This window comes from Alosa alosa, chromosome 23 (genome assembly GCF_017589495.1).
Source record: "Alosa alosa isolate M-15738 ecotype Scorff River chromosome 23, AALO_Geno_1.1, whole genome shotgun sequence".
Classification (NCBI taxonomy): Eukaryota; Metazoa; Chordata; class Actinopteri; order Clupeiformes; family Clupeidae; genus Alosa; species Alosa alosa.
In genome coordinates, this window is record NC_063211.1 from 27,869,564 (window position 1) to 27,892,042 (window position 22,479).

At 41.9% G+C, this 22,479-nt stretch overlaps 1 protein-coding gene across 4 annotated transcripts in view; it reads right to left on the bottom strand.

Moving 5' to 3' along the window:
• Positions 1 to 5,884: 5,884 nt before the first annotated feature.
• Positions 5,885 to 22,479, bottom strand: part of LOC125288358 (protocadherin-9) — a 235,483-nt gene continuing 218,888 nt past the window's right edge. For all 4 annotated transcript variants that reach the window (XM_048234659.1, XM_048234657.1, XM_048234658.1 and 1 more), the window contains one exon: positions 5,885 to 7,837. In XM_048234659.1, coding sequence (XP_048090616.1) covers positions 7,467 to 7,837 — 371 coding nt within the window. In that variant the 3' untranslated portion in view covers positions 5,885 to 7,466. The remainder of the gene's footprint in view (positions 7,838 to 22,479) is intronic.

Below are 22,479 nucleotides of genomic sequence, written 5' to 3' on the forward strand. Positions count from 1 at the left end.
CTGGATGTTTTACCTGTCAGTCATTGCCAGTGTCCACTTTTATGCTGTGGAGGCAGCATTAAGAAGAGGGATGCTGGGCGACTGAACAGGCTAGTTAGGAAAGCTGGCTCTATTGTTGGCATTGAGCTGGAGTCACTCACTACAACTGCAGAAAAACGGACCATGAGAAGGATGCTGGCGATCATGGACAATGACCGCCACCCACTACACAGCACATTCAATAAACAGAGGAGCATGTTCAGTGACTCAGTGACAGACTTCTGTCACTGTTATGCTCAACAGGTTGAGGAGGTCCTTTGTCCCCAGGGCCATCCAACTCTTCAACTTCACATAAAAGGGGAGGGGAGAAATGGGCTTTTCAGCACGAACCTGTCTCTCTCAGCCCCTACCATTATATCACTGTACAGGCTATATTAGCCCTCCAAAACAATCTGGACTGTAGTCATAACATCTACATCTTATAACTTATTCCCTGTTGTATATTGTTCTTAAAGTATATTATTTTTTCTTGTTTGTCAATCAATTCTATTATGTTTACATTCTTGTTTTTTCATAGTCATAGTTAATATTTAATACTATGCAAAGCTATTGCACTGTTTAATCCCTGCACTGTTCACTTTTGCACTACCGCCATTGCACACACTCTACCATAGCACCTTATCATGGTCAATGCATCACATGGTCAGTCCATACTAGACATTTGTAATCTCTACAGACAATTTTTAACTCTTTAAATTGTACAATTTCTGCGAGTGATTTTCTTGTGAGATATATATGCCTAAATGAATAAAGTATCTATCTATCTATCTATCTATCTATCTATCTATCTATCTATCTATCTATCTATCTTTGCTGGTTTCTATTACTGTAAATAGAAATAAACAAATCCACATGAACCAGCTGTGTAAATACAAATACTCTAACAAATACTTTAACTGTAGAGCCCAGTAGCATAAAAAACTGCGTAGAATGTCTTTAAGATCAAAATTCCTCACTCAGGTGCCAAGAATGAATTTGTGCAATATAGGAGTACTGTGTGATCCTGAAAAAGTCTAATGCATTACATGTTTGAAAGGTGGTTACCAGGTAGCCAGGGATAACTGCTGGGTTATACTTTATGTAAAACGTTTTTATGTAATAATAAATATGGACAGTATTATTCCACGTACAAACAAATATGAAAAGCATTTAGGCAGGCAGAATGTACTGAGAATGTTATAGCATTAATATTCTCTCTCTTTCTCTCTATCTTTCTCTCTCTCTCTCTCTCTCTCTCTCTCTCTCTCTCTCAACAAAAATCAATACCCCTGTCATGCAGATCCTTTACTAATGAAGGCTTTTGCCTCTCAATGTGGGACTACTCTGGTGCAGGCTCTTTTGCCCTTAAGGTGAAAGAAACCATGGAGGTGTGTTTTCCCCTCAAATCATGACTAATTGTGTCCCTGGATGCCCCATTGACAAGAGCTGCTTTACACGTTTTCTGCCGGCTTATCCTCATGCAGCACTTTTTCCCCTTTACTGCTGAACATGAAATGTATTTCCATTGAAATAATATATAATAAATAATAAATAATAAATAATTACATAAATACATATCAATATCAATCAGTTTAGAGTGATTTTATATACTGATATGGAGCAGAATAGTATACTCCAACTACTACATCAAGCAGTTACTTTGAAGGTCATTGCTGTAATGATTTATACATACAGTATATTCATAATACTATATATTGCGATTATGAATCATTATAATATGCTATAATCATTTACAAACAGGCATGAGACTCTATTATAATGTTCATATTGTGTTATTCAATTTCAATTTATTGTGCTTAGAGTGCCAAAACATTACACATGTGTTATGGCATCATAACTAATGTTATACCAAACTAAAATGTCAGTTCATTATGCATAATACTCCGCTTTATTCTCCACTGCCTTCTCATAAATATAATCCCTGGTTCCTGTGCTGATGAATCTTAACAACTTATGCTTGATATCACACAATCTAATAATACCTTATAATCATGTGACATAGCATATCTTTGCTTGCTTTATGTAAAGTGCACATGTGCATACCAATATAAAACAACATAGGCAGGCATAAAGCAGTATAGACTAAGACGGTTTTGTGACACATTTTATTCACGTAATGTTATGCTAGAGTGTTGCACAACATTCTTTGTGTTGTAATAGACACTCAGGACCAACAAACAGAACCGTAGCATTAGGGTGAAACTATAGAAAAAATTAATCTCTGCACATAATTAATTAACTACTATTGGTGTTGCTACTCTCCCTCTTTTGCCACTACAACTGCTGCAGCCATCCACACAAGTCACAGAGTAGTGGCAGTAGTGAGTGCAGACCAGTCCGATAAGATCCCCCCCTTCTAAAGGATTACTCCAGCCAGGCCTTTGAGGAAGTGTAGCCAGGGCTGTGAACTGGCGCTGGCCTGGGATACATAAAGGGACCCTGACGGACGGTGGATATGGTTGGATAATCTGTCACCTTCTTAATCCAGCCCAACTCCGGGAGGTGACTGTGTGGATCTTTCATGTTTGGAGGAGCCCTGACTTGTCGATTATGGAGCCTCAGCGGTGCAAGAAAGCATGGTGATTTATTTATTTTATCAGATGGGCTTCAAGGTGTGCTCAGTGTTTGTTTCTCTGTTGGTGTGGCCACCCTTACTTACTACCCCACCCTCACCACTTCACACTAAGACAGGCATTCATGAAAAAGGGTTTGAATGATACTTTAAGAGCTGGTTAATATACCTGCATGAATAGCATTAGAGAGCTACGGTAAGATTGTACCTATCTAGCACCATCAGGCCACTGAATCATTGCCTAGGGGCTTTTATAATTGACATGGGCTGAATTGCCACAGGTGTGTCAAATTTGTCACATAAAAATGTGAAATCTGTTAACTGTTTTAGTGACCATTTTTCTCCCCCAAGAGAACAGTATGTGTGAGTGCCAGCCTGTGTGCAAATCCCCAACACAATTAGTGTCGTCATTTGCTCAGTCTGATTCAATGCATTTGACTTTCTCTAGGAGTGAGCAATTATCTTCTTGAGGTTTTCGTGTCCATGATCTCCCAATTAAATTCACACCGGTGGATGAGTAAGGCAAGGAGACGAACGCGGCGCTGGCGAAGAGCCCCTCTTCTGGTGAGGAGGAGAAAAAAACATGACACAAAACCAAACCGCAACAGAACTAGGATAGTCTCCTGGCACCAAATTAAAGAACCCCTAACCTAAATGTTCCCTCGAAGAGACAGCGGAATCAATGGGATGTCGAGTGTGAAAATGAAAACAGAATATAGCTAAATAATTAATGGGCTTGCTGGTGCCTCATGGTCATAAAACTGATGGGTAACCGTAAAGAAAGAAAGACAAGGTATAAAATATGTACTGGATTGCGCTTAACAGCACACATCGTCAAAGTCTCCTTGACTAATTCATATTTAAATATATATTTGGCCATGCTGGCCGGCAGATATAATATTTAATGCCCCTCATCAAAAGATTAGTGTGTAAAAACATCCGTGGGCCAGGCCAATTGATTTGGCCATTACTGGACTCTTTTGGCAGGGCTTGGCTCAGTCATAGGGCCCAGGGGCCCAAAGCGGGGGTGGGAGGCTCTGAATAACCCGGCGAAATTAGATCAGAATCGCGCTCCTGAATCTCCGAAGACACACACACACTCGCACACACATGCACACACTTGTGCACAAACGCACTCCCACACACACATACACACACACAGGCACATACACACAAACTTCTCCGAAAACACACAAGCACTTATCAGTGCCTCACTGTGAACAAGTGCTTCGTTTGAGAATCTGTTTATTCTCCAAGCTTATGAAATTAATTTGCTATAAATGATCCTGCAGGTTTACTGGCTTAGAATCCAAACAGCCAAATGAGGGCAGAATATATTTAAACATCCAAACACTGGGTTTGCAGCAGAAACTGAAGAGGGGATTTTTTTCAACAATTTACCATTGTTAACTATAATACAGCTATTTAAAAGCCAAATTTATTTTGAAATTCTTGAACATGTGGAAGAACTTTGGAATTATTTGATAAAAGCAGTAAGTATTGGTATGTAACTACAGCAAGAGTCTATGGGCTGCTGAAATGCAAGAGGGACAGACGTTATAGCCGCTTGTGGACACAGCCATTTTATTTTCAATTAGCATGGAGGTTAGAGTGGACCCCTGTGAAATGTTTCTGTTAATATTCAACAGGAACATCCAGTAGCACTTACTCACCCACTGAACAAAGAGAGAGAGAGAGAGAGAGTAAGAGAGAGAGAGAGAGATACTAATGTGGAATTTTATTTAAGCCATAGAACTTTAGCAGAAACTTAATTTCAGCTGTGGCTCAGAGGAGCGGCGAACCTTCAAATAAATTCCCCAGCCATGTGAAAAGAAATGCGACTGGGAACTTTCTTTCACTTGTTGTGGGGTGACACTAATTTTCTTCCCCTCACACTTCCAAGCCAATTAGCTTTGAAGCTTTTCTGAAGCTATTCTTGCCCAAGTTGATAGCTAGCATGGCGAATAAGACAGTAAGCAGGGCCGTTGGGTAGGCCCAGATAAACACATCAACAGAGGTGGGGGAAATGGTGGGGGGAGGGAAGAAACAGTCTAAAATGGAAGAGAGAAAAACAGGGAAAAATGAAATCAATCGAAAGGAAATATAATTATTTTAACGGCTAGACTGTGTTCTTGGCCTCTCGTCGCCGGGTACTTGTGCCATGCAAATGAACCTCCAAGCGTTTTTCGCCACTGTGCCAAGGCTCAGGCGCGGGGGCTGGGTAGACACAAGGATGCCGATGGAGCGGGCACCATGCCGCTCAAACAAACAAACAAACAAATAAACTATGCCATGGCAGCCAGGAAGAGAGAGCGAGCAAATGTGTGAGAAGTTTGGCCAGGTTTGGCTCAATGTGTTGCACACAGGGCAGACTAATTTAGTGGGCGGACGGAGGGAAGCAGAGCTGGACAGAGAAACCACACAGCAGTCTCTGGCACTCTTTTTGCCTTACTACACAAATAAGGGAAAGATGAAAACACAGAACGGATGAAAGTGAATACCATGGAAATGCCTGCTAGTGTCTGCCTAGTGTCTGCTAGAGCAATGCATTACCAACCCCAAGGTCAACCCTGAGGTTTGTTACCCAGGTTGTGCATATACTGATGAGAATGTATAGCATATGTACAATGCATTGTCATTTTCTTTGCATGATGGCATCTACTAAATATATATAATTGAATGCATTGTTTAGTAATAAATAAATAATCGCATAATCAATATTCCAGACAGTTCAGATAAGCTGAAAAATAGGCGCTCCATAGGTGGTGTACATTTCAATAGAATACACAGACAAAGCATAGAGATATTTAAAACATTTATTGCAATAGCTGGATACCTGTAGAGCAGTAACAAGGATTAACTGTTTAAATATCTATGATGTCAAACACCCTCACAACTGACAAACATACTGCAGTTAAGCAACTCACTCCATCCCACTTTTTTCTCCATTTTTTCTTCTCCTTATACTGTGACATAAAATGCGGAGGTGCTGTACAAAATGTCTTTCTTGGAGGACTAATTAAAACCTCTTCAACAGAACAAGAGAAAGGCATGAAAGTCAATTTTAATAACATAATAAGGAATCAATTTAAAGCTTTCTCTTTTTAAGCATGCTTTTCATGTGTGTTTCTGTTGGCTGCCATGCCTTGCGAAGGGCTTGGAAAAAAGAAAGAGAAAATAAAGACATGGAGAAAGAAATAGAAACAGAAATCACATGGCGAAAAACACAGAGCTCCCCAGCCCCATTTTACTAACCCTCCCACCCACCCACAAATGCTTGACTTATTTTATTCACATGCGTTTTGGACCATGTGTGTCTGTCTATGTGTGTGTGTGTGTGTGTGTGTGTGTGTGTGTGTGTGTGTGTGTGTGATTGTGTCAGTTATCTCAGTCATGGATTTTCTTTCTTTCTTTTTTTTTTCTTTGATATTTTTCTTCTTTTGTGTTTTCCTGGTGAGAAATGTGTTGGTTTGTGCCAAACATTCACTGTGAATGGCACAAGAAGCCACCACTGAGGGCTGCCTGCTCACCAGCATGGGTCCTCTGATCAGTGGAATGCTTGGAATCTGGTCATGAAGGCACAGCATATGAGATCGCGAGTATACACCAACTCTTCCTCACATAGCAGACTGGACAGAATGAACATGGATGATTGAAAAATTCTAATTTGTAGGTCGCAAACACTAATTTAACTTCAATGACATGACTGATTTAACCTTTACAATAGTGATTTTTTTTTTTAAGTTAAATAAAATATTTAGCCATTTACAAATATATTGCTGTTGAACTGTTACATCATTTTGCCTTTTTTGTTTGTTTAGAGGAAAAGACATCACGCTTTTCTTTTGCCGTAAGTAGAAATCGAGCTTATACATCAATAATACAAAATAGTTTGAAAAAATAAGTTTGCCAGGTTTGTTGCCATAGTTGATGGTATGCAGATTTGAACAGTATTGTGCAATTTCATGATTCATAATCTGTGTTCTTCATTCACAAGACTTCTTTTAGTTTTTTTTCTGTCAGGAAAGGAAAATCTGTTTAATCACACAGTCTCTTCTGGCTTTTTGACACCAATAGGAAACCCAATAGACTTAAACCAAACAAGGCATTTAAAAAAAAAAAAGAAAGGGACAAATAATTAACGACAGCAATGATCTATTCCATGTGAATATTACAAGTACATAAAACTGGTTAGTATCAAGTCCTATTTACAAACACACCAACAATGACAGACTAAACAAGTGTCCACTAACAGTGTAATTAGTACAATGCTCTCGTAATTGTAATTCCAATTTTCTTTGACAGTGTAGATTAATATAGTCCTCAAAACAGCTCAAGTACAACCACATCACAATATTTGTATATATTGGTCAGCCATATATTTTTTAACTGTTTAATATATGAATATCCCATCTTCAGTTTGTCATGATTTTTACTGTAGAGCCTTCCAATCCATGTCCATAGTGAGGTACACACAAGGTACCAATATACTTGTGAGTTTAAATGTTGCAGCAAATCCCTTGAGTTTCATAGAGAAGAATCACGGAAATGCAAAAATTTCAAACCCAGGAGAGGAAAGGTCAGTGGTACCATCGATGAAGAAGTCGCATAGTATACTTTCCGGCGCAAGCACAATTCTAACTTAGCAGTCTAAAATTCCACACACGCGACTATCACAGAGCGGGTAGCGTCCACCTGAATTAAAAGTAGGAGAAAATCAAGAAAGACACGGGGGAAAGTAAGAAAACAATTAAGAACTCCAAAAATGGAAAAGAAACAAAAATCAAAAATGCTATAGATCTACATCGACAAGACAGCCGGCGAGAGTCGGGTCCCCGCGGAGAGGGGTCCGCCTTTATAGCTGCTGTTCCTTAGGGCTGTCAGGGCCACAGGTTGGCTGGTAGGACTTCAGGCTGGCCAGCGGGATGTCCGCCATGTGCGCGCTGCTGTTGAAGTGTCCCTCCGAGCTGCCAAACTGCTTGCGCTCTCCACCGAACTGGTCCCGGCCCCCCTCGGTCTTCCAGCTGCGGGTAAGGGTATGGCCATTGAGGAGCTTGTCTTTGGACCAGTCCTTCTCATGGGCGAAGGTGGAGACAGGTGACTTGGGTGACTGGAAGGAGCCAAGGCTTGGGGGCATCCAGCAGTTGTCAGAGTGGCCTAGGACCAGGCACTCCTGGGTGCACATCTCTGTGGCTTCCACTAGTCCGCGTGGTCCGAGGGGCCCGTCTATGAAAAAAATAACAACAAAAAAAAAACAGGAATAAACAGATTATAATTTATTGCTATTTAGTTTTCTCTTTCCTTTGTAAACAAACTTCAACTTTACTCAAAATCAACATCTCAGTCCCAAAATACAGCATGGTCATGAATGTTGATGATGGTGCCTTGTTCAAAATGCCTCAGGCTATTTAAATAGAATTGGAACTGTCCTAATGCCAAGGGTTTGATGTGTCCAAAAGCATAAATCCAGAACAAGAAATCTCACAGAACAAGCTTAAGTCTTTATTAAAACTATCTGTCTGGTGTTCTTCATGTAAAAACAAATGCAGCTTATGAATGGTGCAACATAGTGGGAATCATATGCATGTTAATTCATAGTGGCTTGGCAGAATATTGAAAACAGATTAAAACAATACATGCATATGATTCAAAAAATGAATTAAATTAAATTAAAATGTAATTTAATTATTTTTTTTAATCATATGTATGTTAAAGGAGAATTCCGGTGTGATATTGACCTAAAGTGTGTTGAAATATGATACCGAGTGTGAACGTATGTCTCATAGCCCATCTCGGCTTGTCCCCTGCACTCCCCTGTACTTGTAAGTAAACTAAAGTGCTTTTTCAAAGTTCTCAATGTCTCGTTTTAAATGTCAGGGCCCTCGGAAGTCTACCAATGAAGTGTGGAGATACATTGAGCCTCGTAAATGGTGTAAAACAGTGATTTTTTTGCATGGCTAGCCCGATGCCGAAGCACCACCATTGAAAAAGCTGTTGGTAGCATCGGCTAACTAGCGGCAGATTTTGGAGTGCAGGGGACAAGAAGAGATGGGCTATGAGACACACGTTCACACTCGGTATCATGTTTAGGTCAATATCACACCGGAATTCTCCTTTAATTCATAGTAGATTGGCAGAAATGCTCAGTTCCTGCAGATGCTTAATGAAAAGTTGCTTTTTAGGTGAACTTCATGAATGCAAAACAGAATTGCTCCTGATGGTCCTTTAGCTGTCTATTACATATAGATACTGTGAATGGGAAAAAATATAGTGACTCGGTATGTGGCATCCCAGCAAATGAACATGTGGATTCAGGAGCACAGAAGGGAGGGCTGTAATCTGATTGACTGATGAGCTCAAATGTCAACTACCTTTCATCACAATCACAGCTTGCAGAATCACAACATTTGACTCCTAATTGAAATATTCCACTAGTGATGATTTTCAGACATTTTATAATGAACCACATATGGTTACTCCAGAAAAAAGCAGGGATAATTCCTACAGGAAATCTCTGAGAGGTGGTTAACATGGTTGATGCGTGCTCATTTGGTCCACACAACTTTCAGCAAGAGATTACTCTTTGTGGTGAGAAACTTTCGCTCGAGCAGAGAGCTAATTGCGTGGAACTCCACATGAGTCCATTAAAAACAAGGCCATGTTTAATGCATGTCAAGCACCAGCAAGCAGGTGCTAATTTATGTCCCGGAAAAACAAAGGGGAAATGCTGGGTTGTTTGTTTTTTAATTCTTGTTAAGGCAAGAGGAAAGGTGCTTTTCCCCATTCCCCTCCACACAAGCGCTCAGCACCACTACCACCTCCTTCTTCTCCTGACAGCCTTGTTTCTCACCCACCTTCAGTTCTTTAAGGCCAAAAGAGCATTACAACTCCTTTGGGTCTTGTCTTCCAAGACTCCGCAGCAACTCCAGGTTTGTCCCTGGAGACACTGTACTGCATGCACTATATTTGAAATAGCCAATTGTATATGGGAAGAGACTGCACACACAGGAAAGCTCTTTTTCCTTTACTCGCCCATCTCTTTCAACTGTCTGTGCATACACTGTGAGCTCAACATGTAAACCTAACCCCGTCATTATTTAAGGCATTTGTGGGGGAAAAGAATGAGTTCATTTAAACAGCAAACACAACACAGCAGGAAATAAAGAAAAGAAGTTAAACAAAAGAAAACTGTAAGTCAGCTAAAGATACATACACACACAGATAAGCAGGCAAAGACAGAAAGACAGAACCAATGAAATAAACAATGATAAGACACATCCATACTAGAGGTGACAGAGGTGGATAAGAGAGGAGAAAGAAAGCGAGAGAGAGACACGCACACAAACACACACACACACACACACACACACACACACACACACACACATTCATGCATACACACCCACATTGTATTTTTTACAATGGAAATCTATTGATATGGATATGTGATCAGATACTATATTAAATAATAACTGCTTTGGCAATAGGAGTGACCTTGTCATGTCATGCCAATACAGAGAGAGAGAGAGAGAGAGAGAGAGAGAGAGAGAGAGAGAGAGAGAGAGAGACATTCTCAGCCTTACATTCTTCCAGGAGTGGATTCAATTTACAATTTAGACATGACTTGGGATTATCTGTGTCTCCCATTACTGTATGCAGCCCCATCTCTGAACTTGAAAAGGCCTGCTGCTTGTTTATTCATTTACTTGCTTCCCAGCAATAATGATGACTGACTGAGTTTTCCTTTTGAAGCTTGTGGAGAGGAGGATGGTTATGGTGAGAGAGAGAGAGAGGTAGGGAGAGAGAGAGAGGGAGGTAGGGAGAGAGAGATGAGATGAGAGAGATGAGCAGATGAATCTTCCAAAACACCATCGGTGATAAGTCTAACACTGCGAAAAGCTGCACAAACTGGTTCAGAAAAAAAGATCTTCACACACATGGATATCACCAAAACTGCATTTTAAGGCTGAACGACATTCAATAACTAAAGTCTTTGAATTCACTCCATCGTTGAAGGAATTTTAAATTCAGTCATCATAGACACATGAACCAATATATGCTGTCAACGCTCTCAGTATTCATAAACAGAAGATGCCAGTTCCAACACCTCCATCTGTTTTGAAAGGTTTACACTCTGAACATCGGAGGTTGGAGGGTATTTCAGATGTGCACCATGTTTTATGCATGTACCACAGGTAATGCAATCTTTTTGGATGGCTACAGTTATTGGCTGATTGCATTTGAACCTTCGTTGCAACCCTTGAGTGTTTAAAAATACATCAGGTTGTGGTCTTTGAGCTTAGTAGTTAGCATCACACTCTGAAACCATGCTGCATAAACTGACTCACTTTTAGGGATGCAACATAAAAGAATGAGGTGCCTGCACTCTGCTATGCACTCTGCTATTTCTCCCATGCGTTTATTGTCTTTTTTTGCCAGAGGAAGACCCAGCAGGGTCGAAACGTTGCAGCACATTAAACGTATAGCAGAGTGCAGGCACCTCATTCTTTCAAGTTGTGTCCAACCCCCTTCACCCCCTGCACTTCACCGGTGGGGATGCACATACTACCACTACTGCTCTGCGTCACTTCTAGGGATGGACATATGAAGTATTGATGATTGCCTAAAGGGGAAAGCTATTGTTGAAACTCACAGATCAGGTTTCAGGATTGTCATATCATTGTGCACAACATCACACAACATTAGATTTGAAAAATATGATTTAAACTATTGTTTTTTTATTCTTGCCCGAAATAGCTGACAAAGGGCATTGTAATTGGATCCATCTGTCTGTCTTTCCATCTGTCTGTCAGTCTGCTCTGATAACTTAAAAAATCAGGTCTGATTTACCTCAGATCATATCTCCGTTGAGATAATCATATTTGAGTTCATAGTATCTATGGGAACTATTTAAGTTTGACTGAAAGTATATATGCAGCTGGGGAGTTATTACAGCTGGTTCATTTGATTTTCATACAACCTCTGCACCATTGGTCACTTTAATAACATGCCTCATTTGGTACTCCAATATCCCACAAGTCACTGCTTTATAGGACCTCTCTCCTTATCAATACTAAACTCAATAGAAGGTGCTGCAGCCTATTGACTTATGCATCTATCTAGAATATGTTATAGCCTTGGTACATGTGGGTATATGTGCATTTTTGTGTTTAAATGCATGGATCTGTGGTCTCAGGCTTTATATACAGTCACTGTCTGAAAAGAGGCTGTCATATGAGATTTACAGCAAAATAATTGATTTGTGTGTCCAACGTTTTATTCCCAACACTGATGACAAGAAAGCTAGATGAGGTAGTGCATCATCCTCAGTGGCTGTCTCTCTCCAGTGCTTGCCTTTTCTAACCACTCAAGTTAATGTGCTTACAATCATGTAATGACAGCCAAACTGGGGGCCATTTTGTAGCATGAGCATGTCTAGATTTTTTTTCCTTTTCTGTTTTCTTTCTTTTTTTTTCTACCCGACTCTTTTGACAGGCCCTAGCTGGCCCTTGGCCTTATTAAAGGCACTGAATGGTGCCCATGGATGCATCTGCTCCATCTTTCTGCCTCCTAATAAGAACACACAGCATCGGCTCCGCGTGAGCCCGGGCCCCCTCATCGCATACAGAGGGACACTAAATCCATCAGGGATGATTTCTATGTCCTGATTTAGATGGGACCCTTTGGATGGGTTGATTACTATGCTAGTACCCTACACACACACACACACACACACACACACACACACACACACACACACACAGAAAGAGAAGAGACCAGACCAAGTACTAAGAGTCTGTCCCTATCAGTCCAGATAATGGGTCTGTGAGATGCCGCGCAGAGAAGGGCATTATGGCCCCGACATGAAGAATCATAGGGGATGAATTAGAGACTGAGCCATGCTGACAGGAAAATGAATTTCACAAATGAGTTGGCTCATAGGGAGGGGAGGAGGGAGGGAGAGAGAGAGAGAGAGAGAGAGAGAGAGAGAGAGAGAGAGAGAGAGAGAGAGAGAGAAAGAGTGAGGCATAGCGAGAATGAGGGATACAGAGATAGAGAGGAAGCGAGAGAATAAAACAGTGAAATGTTGGAGAAGTGCACAGAGCAGGGGAATCATATTCCCACATTCCCCAGTTTCTGTCAGCACTGGGTCTTACAGAGCATGTCCATGCAAGCCTCCACAAACACCCTTCAGACACACCTGAGACCATGCTATTACCCCTCATGAGGCCATTGTTGGAACAAGGCAAGACAAAAGACACTAAACCAGCCTAAATCACGCACCTCACACTGATAGCTACCACTGCACATTCTACACGGCTGGGAATCCATTATCGGTTGCCAACGAAAACAATATACTGATTGAGACAATAACAGAGTCTCCATGATTTGTTAAAAAACAGATAAACACAGATTTCACTACTTTTTCCCATATTGAACTAATGAATAAGATAAATGAAGCACAAACAGTAAACAAGGATTTATTGAAAAACTATTTCCAGGAGGGCTGCTTAGTTTTCTCTATGACTACAGTAAATGTACAGTCTCAAAAATAATATAATATGGTCACTGTAATTTCTATGTAAAATGAGGTCTAAAGTCTTTGCTTCAATGTGCTTAAGAATAACTAATCTTCCTTGAGCCAGCAAGCAGCAATGTCAACACACGTATGCATTATTCAAACCAAAATTGACAGTTTCCAAGAAAGAGGCTGGAGCCAAGTGGAAAATAAGGAGCAGATGAAATTTAAAGCAGGGGTGCCGACGGTGAAAGCGTTTCTAATTTTGATCAATACATTCCTCACCTCTCTCTCTCTCCCCCCTCCTCTCCTTTCCTCTTTCCTCGTCCATTTCTTCTGTGCTAATGATATCATTTTGGGCTCTCCATGTGATTGATTGCGCTAGATGACCCACAGTCATCCCATCCTAACCAAATTAGCCCAGCGCAGCAGAGGCCGCTCCGTCCAGCCTGTGTATTTGGGTTAATTTGTAAATTTCTATTCCTATCTGATGCAGATAGCGGCCACATTAGCATGCAGATTGCCGCGCTGTGCCAAGCGCACCTCTGCAAACAGCGCCCATCTCAGGGTGGGGTGTGTGTGGGGGGAGTGGGCCCACATGATCCATCACCCACTCAGTGAGTGAGGCAGGGTATGAGTAGTGCTGCTGTGCCACTCCAGGCTGGCATGTACTAAGTCTGAGTGCCCCCCCTCCCCTATACTGTATATATAATGTTTGCTTCCTTCTCATTTTAAGGAAAAGTAAATTGGTGGTTGCATGTGAAAGGCTGCAGGGCAGCAAAGGCCATATCAAACTGAAGCAGACCAAAGCAGTTCACCTATGCTGAATATTTGACTAAATATCAATACAGACCAGTGAGATTGATTATGATAAGGACAAAATGACAATAAAACAAATATAGAAAATCACTGACGTGAATCAATATAGCGAGAAAAGACCTGATTAAAAGGATTATTTAAACTCATTCACAATATTCGCAGCTTGTACTGTGATGTAACATCTGACTCCTCACCTCTACTACCAACGCAGAGTGGCAAACATACCTACAAAACAGACACCACATTATAATCAGAATCTGTGCCCTTACACTTATTAGTGATAGGCCTAGCTGTTGCACTGTGATTCACAGCATTTTTCTCCAAAGGAGACAACCCTCTTTATATGGTTCAGAGGTTTTGTATGTAAACATCAACACATTCCCTCGGTGCGTGTTTGTTATGGTGCAAATAGCCGGGAATGGCAAAGCAGCGCCCTTCGCACTTGGCGTGGAAAACACTTGACAGGCCAGTGACTTTAGCTCAGAGTCGATCATCGGGATTAGTTAGCCCACCATTAGATTCAAAGGCTCGAGTCCAAAGCGCCCTGTCAAATAAAACCTCTAATTCTAATTCGAAGGGACTTGGCTAAATCGCTATTTATCCAGTTTGTTGGAGGAAAATAACAAATCAACAAACTCGACTACAGAGAGGATAAGCACCAATTCGAGAAATCCTTCCCCTTCTAAATGCGGAAGAAAAAAAACAGAAGAAGCAAATCCTTACTTTTTAAAACTCAGAGGTCACTTCTACTAGAGTTTGCTGTTTATTTCCATTCAAAGATCTGATACAGTCATGAAATAGGCCTACATTTTTTGTCAGGATACATATAGGTAGTGGACTATTCCTACAGTAAATAACCTATATAAAATTAATAGATGATTTATCTACATTAGTGTTACACAATAAAGGTCTACATAGAAATGTCTATATCTTATAACTCCTTTCTCTTCATATACTAACTAAGGAAAGTGGGTTAAAATGATAATCTGATAGACATCTTATATGACAAACCCTCTGGAGGAGGACATTTCTACCATGGCAGACAGTTTCTTGCGACTGACCATTTCTCTTGGAATTGAATTAATAGTACAGTATGCTTTCATTCTCTTTGACATCCCTAGTATTCATGAAAGAATACAATTTTCCCTCCTCGTCAGCTAAAATGAAAAGAGGATCCTGATAACAACTACTAATATCATATAATGAAAGACTGCATTGTCACACCTCTAATAGTATCACAAAAGATGGGGGAGAAACAAAATGAATTAAATTGCTGTCAAATCTGGTGTTTTGTCAGTAGAAAGACTTCACTTCAAAGTCCTTATAATCCTTTGTGACATGATGGGCTCTTTCACAAAAAAAGGTCAGAAAAGGTAAATGTCCTACAAACCAGGCACAAATCAATTATTATTTTTTGAATCTATTTATTAATGTATGCCTGAATTGATTGATTGCCATAACAGTTGCATGATTACAGTTGTTGATTGTGATTGGTTTCCTGTTTCCTTTCCTGGTTTCCTGGTTCCATTCCTGGTTTTATTGGATATATAAAAATGAGCCCTTGGTTGGGTCATTCTTGGCTCAGTGCCTCGGTCACCATAACACCTTGTTGTTATGGCTTCTCTTCCCCATGACTCCCTGTGCTAGTTCCCATGCATTTCCATGTCACGTTATTTGGCCTTGCACTATGACACAACCCCCGCTCCAGTCGCACTAGTGCTCCCACCTGTCACCATGCCGTCACCACGTTGCTTATCAACAGTCCATGTCACCTTGTAAGGCCATCAAAACCAGCCATGTGTGTGTGTGTCTGTCACATAGAGTGAGAGCATGTAGCGGGAGAGTGAGAGTGGGCATGTTTGTATGTGTGTGTCTGTGTTTCTGACTGTGTGATTGTGTGTCTGTCTGTCTGGTTCTGTGTGTGTGTGTGTGTGTGTGTGTGTGTGTGTGTGTGTGTGTGGGTGTGTGTGTGTGTGTGTGTGTGTGTGTGTGTGTGTGTGTGTGTGTGTGTGTGTGTGTGTGTGTGTGTCTGTGTGTGTGTGTCACAAGGGTACAGACTGTGGGAGAGTCAGAGCATTTAAGTGTATGCATGTGAAAAATCATGAAAGAGAGAGAGAGAGAGAGAGAGAGAGAGAGAGAGAGAGAGAGAGAGAGAGAGAGAGAGAGAGATGTGGTGAAATGCACATGCACACAGAAAATATCACAAATCGAGACACTTTCCAAACCACAACCTGAGTTGGTTCATGAATATTTTCTCCCCCCCTTTGCTCATTCTGATGTTCAATTCAATCTAATTCTAGTGGAACACTCTCATTACACAGCTATCTGCAGCGCAACATAACAAGGCATTGTCACTGGGGGCAGAGCCACTCTCTTGTAGCAAGCACAGATGAATCTTATTGTATGTACAGGACAATGGAGACAGAAAGAAACACTACATATAGATAGATAGATAGAGAGATTTCATGCCATGTTAATGGTTGAGCAGGCATTAAAGTTCATTGTGGTTCTGTTTTGCTGCCACACACACACACACACACACACACACACACACACACACACACACACACACACACACACACACACACACACAGTGTGCATTGTCTGAGAGGTGAGCCGCTGCTTGTTGCTCTTGGTTACTGCACACTAGAGGGCAAGCTTCCTCCAAGCGAAAGCAGTCAAGCACAGAAGCGTACTAAACAAACCCACACAATACACCCCACACAACCCCTCCACCACAACCACACACACACACACACACACACACACACAACAAAAAAAACAACAACAAAAACATTCATTCAGGAACACAAATTCATTATAAATACATACACACACACACACACACACACACACACACACACACACACACACACACACACACACACACAAAACTCATACAAGGGTATGCATGGGTGGGTGTGTTGTGGTGTGTGTATGTAGTTATTCGCAATTAATTAGTGCTGACGGGACAACTCATTTTGAAATCAAGGTGCACTACACATACAGACAGCAGACAAAGAAACACACACAAACTTGACTCATATGCAAGTACTGTGCATGCTCCCACACATCCACACAAAGCACAAGAGAGAGGTGGTGAGATGTAAGTGCTTGAGGAGGGGTCTAGATTGAGTGTGTGTCAGTTCCCCTACTTGCTGACGACTGCTCATCACACCTACAGCCACAAAAAAGATTGAGAAGTCTAACCAAGAGTAGGAGTCTGTATGTGTGTGTGTGTGTGTGTGTGTGTGTGTGTGTGTGTGTGTGTGTGTGTGTGTGTGTGTGCATGTGTGATAAACGAAGAGCATGAGGGAAAGAATGGTAGCCGAGAATGTGTGAAAGAAAAAATGACAGAGTACTCGCTTTGTGCCAAGACTGGCGGTGACAATTATACACAGTCTGTTGATAAAGACACATACTCGCACACACACACACACACACACACACACACACACATAGACACACAGCCATATACACATCTCGCCCTGACAGAGAGACTAACCAACACCCTGTTAAGGCCCCGCTGGTCATTCCCAGTATCACATCTTTTCTAATGCCTGTTGGGGCTCTGCCCCTTTGGTCTGTGCTGCCTTGTTATCATCTGCAGATCATGGTGTGCCAATTGGTGCTGGGAGTAATGGGTGGTCCTATAAAGAAGACCTCATGGGTAATGGACACTCTCTGCTCTGACGCTCTGGCCTGGTTCCTGGTCACTCCGTGGCTGCTCCGCTGGGGAGAGCCCTAGCCCATCACTCCTCACACCGACGTCGCGTTTTACACTTTTGTTTGATCACTCCTAGACACACTTTGCATTACACTATCCTTTTCCATTCACTATACTGACTTTATCTTTCAATGTTAAAATAAATGTTAAAATGTAAAAAAAAACTGTTGTGGTCTCCCATTTACTTTGAGCCAGGTGGTTATGACAACCCTTTCACTCTTTGCTTCAACACATGCTCTGACCTACATATGCTCAATTCATACAAATGCCCTCTCAGGGTCTCTTTCACACACACACACACACACACACACACACACACACACACACACACACACACACACACACACACCGCACGCACGCACACCTTGCTTAGCTGCTAAATCAGTGGAGATCAGCCCTGTCACAAATGTCAAAGCCTGCGGCCCCTAGCCCTTGCCTGCAGTGGGAACTAATCACACTGTGTCAGGCCCACCAATTAGCAGGTCGCACAGCACCTCCGTGCATACACAATCAGCAGAATGGAATCATCCGCAGTCACACTGTGTGTGTGTGTGTATCTTGTGGAGATGTGTGTATCACTGCATGATTAGGCTTCTATATGTGATTATGTGTGTTCCTGTGTTTTTATGACATTTTATGTGTGTGTGTGTGTGTGTGTGTGTGTGTGTGTGTGTGTGTGTGTGTGTGTGTGTATGTGTGTGTGTGTGTGTGTCCATGAGTGTGCACTCATACTACTGTATGTAAGAGTGTGTGATTATGTGTGTGAGCTCCCTGGGCGTTCTCGTCACTGTCCCAGTGTAAAGCAAAGCCCCCCAGCACAGACTCCCTCGGATAAGCCAAGCCTTTGTTTACATGAACAAGGATCTCAACATGCCATGACCATGACCCTCTGCCGGCACTTGACCTCTGCACACAGCTTAACCCCTTATCCCGGCTTCATCCTGCCCCGTTCCCCGTTCCCCGTTCCCAACCCCCAACCCCACCATCACCACCTTCCTCACAACTGCAAGCTGACGTCAGCCTCCGGAGTGCATTAACCTAGCCAGAGCCCGCCCAGCAGAAGACAAGAGAGCAGGGCCAGGCTTGCTGGCAGTGTGCAGTGGGTCATTGAGACTGGAGCACACAGGGGCTTGTGTTTGCAGCACTGGCCCAGACAAGGACTCCATCGCTGTCCTGGAGCCAGGGAGTGAGTGGCCCAGTCTCGCCAAGAGATGATGACATCAGTTCCAAAGCTCTCTCTGAATATGCCCAGCTCATTTGTGTCACAAGTAAAGGATCTTATGTACTGTATATACAGTAGGCAAATATATGTATGTCAAAACAACAGCATAATTAAAACAAATAACAATGTAATTATGAAGTGAAACAGATAAACAACCACAAATAAAATTTAAATGGAAATTGAATAACAAGCTCAGCCTCATTGGATGAATAATGGGCTTGTTTTATGCTATTTGACTCCTCTGTGAAGGCCCTCCACAAAATGGCTTCCCACAGATCAGTCATGGTGGACCTTTCATGAGCCATGTGGTCTCTTCACATGATGTGTGCGGCACAACCCTGGCTCCGTCTGAGCAACTGCTGCTGCATTTGCAGCTCCCCTATGCATTAGACACACGCTGTGTCAAGACAAGACAAGGGCAAAGGGGCACAGTGGGGTGGGGTGGGGGGGGGGGGCACAGCACGATATGGGCCTCGCTGACATTCCGTCTTTGCCGAGCGCTGTGCCAGTGGGGTGATGGAGGAGGTGGTGATTGGGCGGTGGGAATGGGGTTATGCGGAGAGGGGGTTATTTTTGAAGGCTGTCCCAAGACAGGCCTGCGAGTCATAACGGTGCGGAGGGCTCCAGTCAGCATGATGGCTCTTCCCCCGGGGCGTGCCAGCCAGCCAGCCAGGGAGAGAGGGAGAGAGGAAGGCAAGCTGGTGGCTGTGTGGACGGAGCCCAGGCTTTCCACAAGCACCCACCCCACGCCCCACGTCCAGACAAATCCCATGTGTGACATTAACTGGGGTGAGAGAGTGAGAGAGAGAGAAAGAGAGAGAGAGAGAGGGAGAGAGAGAGAGAGAGAGAGAGAGAGAGAGTTGTAAAAAGTGGAAGTGGGGCTGAAGAAGGAGGACTCAGGGAACTAGATTTGTGTGAGCTTTTCTTTTACAGATTTTTCAGGTAAATGAGAGAATATTCCTGTGCATATCCATATCCATGTCATGTTTTTTTTCTCTACCTTGCTAGATGCCACGAACCACTGCTGACCCTGGGAAACCACTTGAATCCCATGAAGAAACAAATTGGAAGACAAAAGACATGGAGACAAATATCACCTTGTTATAGAGCAATTATAACACTAGGTTCAGGAAACAATTGAATTGTTGAATTTAACACTTTGCCATATCTTCTCAGCATAATGTCTACACTTTCATATTGTGAATGAATTTTTCAGAAATTCATATCTTATAGCCTATCTTTGTTGAGATTGTGTATTTATACCAGTGTTATGCTAGACGTCACTTCTTAGCTTTCTAATGCTATTAATAGGTTTACAGTGTTCATTGACTTACACCCATAAGGCTGCTCAACAGTTCGTCTAGTGCACCTTACAAATACAAATGTGCCGAATTACGAGGGCTTTTGTGATTGTGTAGAACAAAACTTACTACCTTGCCAACACAGTTAGCAGAAGGAGGATGGCTATAAATCAACGCACAGAGCCAGAGACTGTAGGATATAGAATTCGGTGACCATAGTAACCAGTATAACATGGGCACTGTAACATATGCTGTGACCTTAAAGTTAACAAAGGTCATTAATTTTCATATTGGTTTGATGTATAATAAACACACATGTATGTGTTTCTCTAGTTTGAAATGTGTGATCAAGTAAAAGATCAAGACTTCCTGTAGCAAGAAAATAGCAGGATGTTCACACTGAGACACGCACACATTTCCCATCCTGCCGCACCCGCTTCCACATCCCCAAAGCTAACTCATAGAGCATCTCAAAGCAGAGACAAGCTCCTGACTCTTTCAAGCAGCGCCTTGCCATTTACAGACGCTAGAACCATCCCATGGTCCTCAGATCTCAGTAGGGGAATATTTCAAACTTCCGTTTTCAGAGGTTTGATTTGAATTATAGATGGAAAAAAGATTTGTGAGGGAGTAAGTGTAGGTCAGATAATTATTTCATAGTGTAGTTACTTCATCTGCACTCTTGAAAAACAACTCGGGATCATTGATATGATAAATATGAAAGACAAAATTGACATCAAAAACAGGGACTAAAAACAGAAGTCTTGAAGAATCATATCCTCCTGTCTACAAGGCAAACCAATGTTGACTATAAGTAAGGGAGAAAAGAAAAACTGTGGATTGGAGTTAGAATATGCTATAATATGAACTAAGCGTTGATTAAAATTCAGAATAGCAAGTGAGATGGGAGGAAACAGTGGCGTGATCTCACTTCCCTCCTAAATCAATTACTCCTCCAGTCTCCAAACGGCACCTCTCCTATCAAAGTTAACAGTGTCTCTACAACGTCAGAGCATGAGTACTGCTCAATTTCAGCCATTATAGGAAGCATGTTTATTTGGAAAAGGAGATGTTTTCTGTACCCCTGAGATTGTATTGTCATACATAACAATGTGCTGATATGGTTTAATCTGTTTGATCATTCAAAACATTTGATTCCTAATGAAAATTTACTTGTAATGTGGAACTGAATAAAGTATCTGTGTGTGTTTGTGTGTGTTTGTGTGTGTGTGCATGGTGACAAGGGTTGGGGTGGGTGTTACTTAATTCCAGCAAAGTTCCAGCAATTTAAAAAGCAAAATTAGGAAAATGTGGTTAAGGTCTAAAGTTGCTTTTGTACTTGTGACTGGATAGTCAACAAGGGAAGTCATGCATTTGGTGTTTTACATTTACAATTTGTTGTAAAATGGGTTAAAAGTGCCATTCTGAGGGCATTACTAAATGGTTGGTACAAAGTGGTACATAATTTGTATGGTTGTCCTTTGTATTGGATACTTTATTGCAGGCATTTGCTGAATACATTACACTACATAATACATGATTGTATTTGTTTACATTTTGTGGCCCTAAAGAAAAACACCTGAATCAGGGAGAGGCACAGAATGCACTGGGTTGTTTGTAACCATTATCTTGTCACTATTGCTTCCTAATGAAATCATGTGTACACACAGACTCCCAGAATTTGATTTAAGACTCCAGTGCCAACTGAAACCTGAGAGACATTAGACGGATCATATGCACTGTCCCACAACATGCCATTATTATGCAATAAACATAGTTGGACTGCATTTGATTGGTATCATTACAATGAATTACAATGAAAAGGGATTTCCTCTCTCTCTCTCTCCCACACCACTCTCCTGCTCCCTCCATCTCTCTCTCTCTGTCTCTCTCTCTCTCTCTCTCCCTCCATCTCTCTGACACAGATGTGGTAGTATTCCTTAGAGAGATTGTGAGCTGCCATAGAGAGTGGTGCTAAATACCGCAAGCCTTTAATGTTGCAGTGGAGAGTGACTTGGAGGAGGGAGGGAGGGAAGGATGGAGTGAGAGAAGGAGAGGGTGAGAGAGAGAAAGGATGAGTGGCGTGACCATTAGTCGAAGGGGTGAGATCATCAGCTCTGCAGCTTATGGCAAGAAATCGCTCAGCCTTGTGGTCTTTCTATTCTCTTTCCTTCCCTCCTCTCTCTCTCTCTCTCTCTCTCTCTTGGTCTCTCTGTCTATCTATCCAGGCACACCCCTCTCCCTCCCGATCATTCACACAGCCTGTTTCTTTTACTTTCA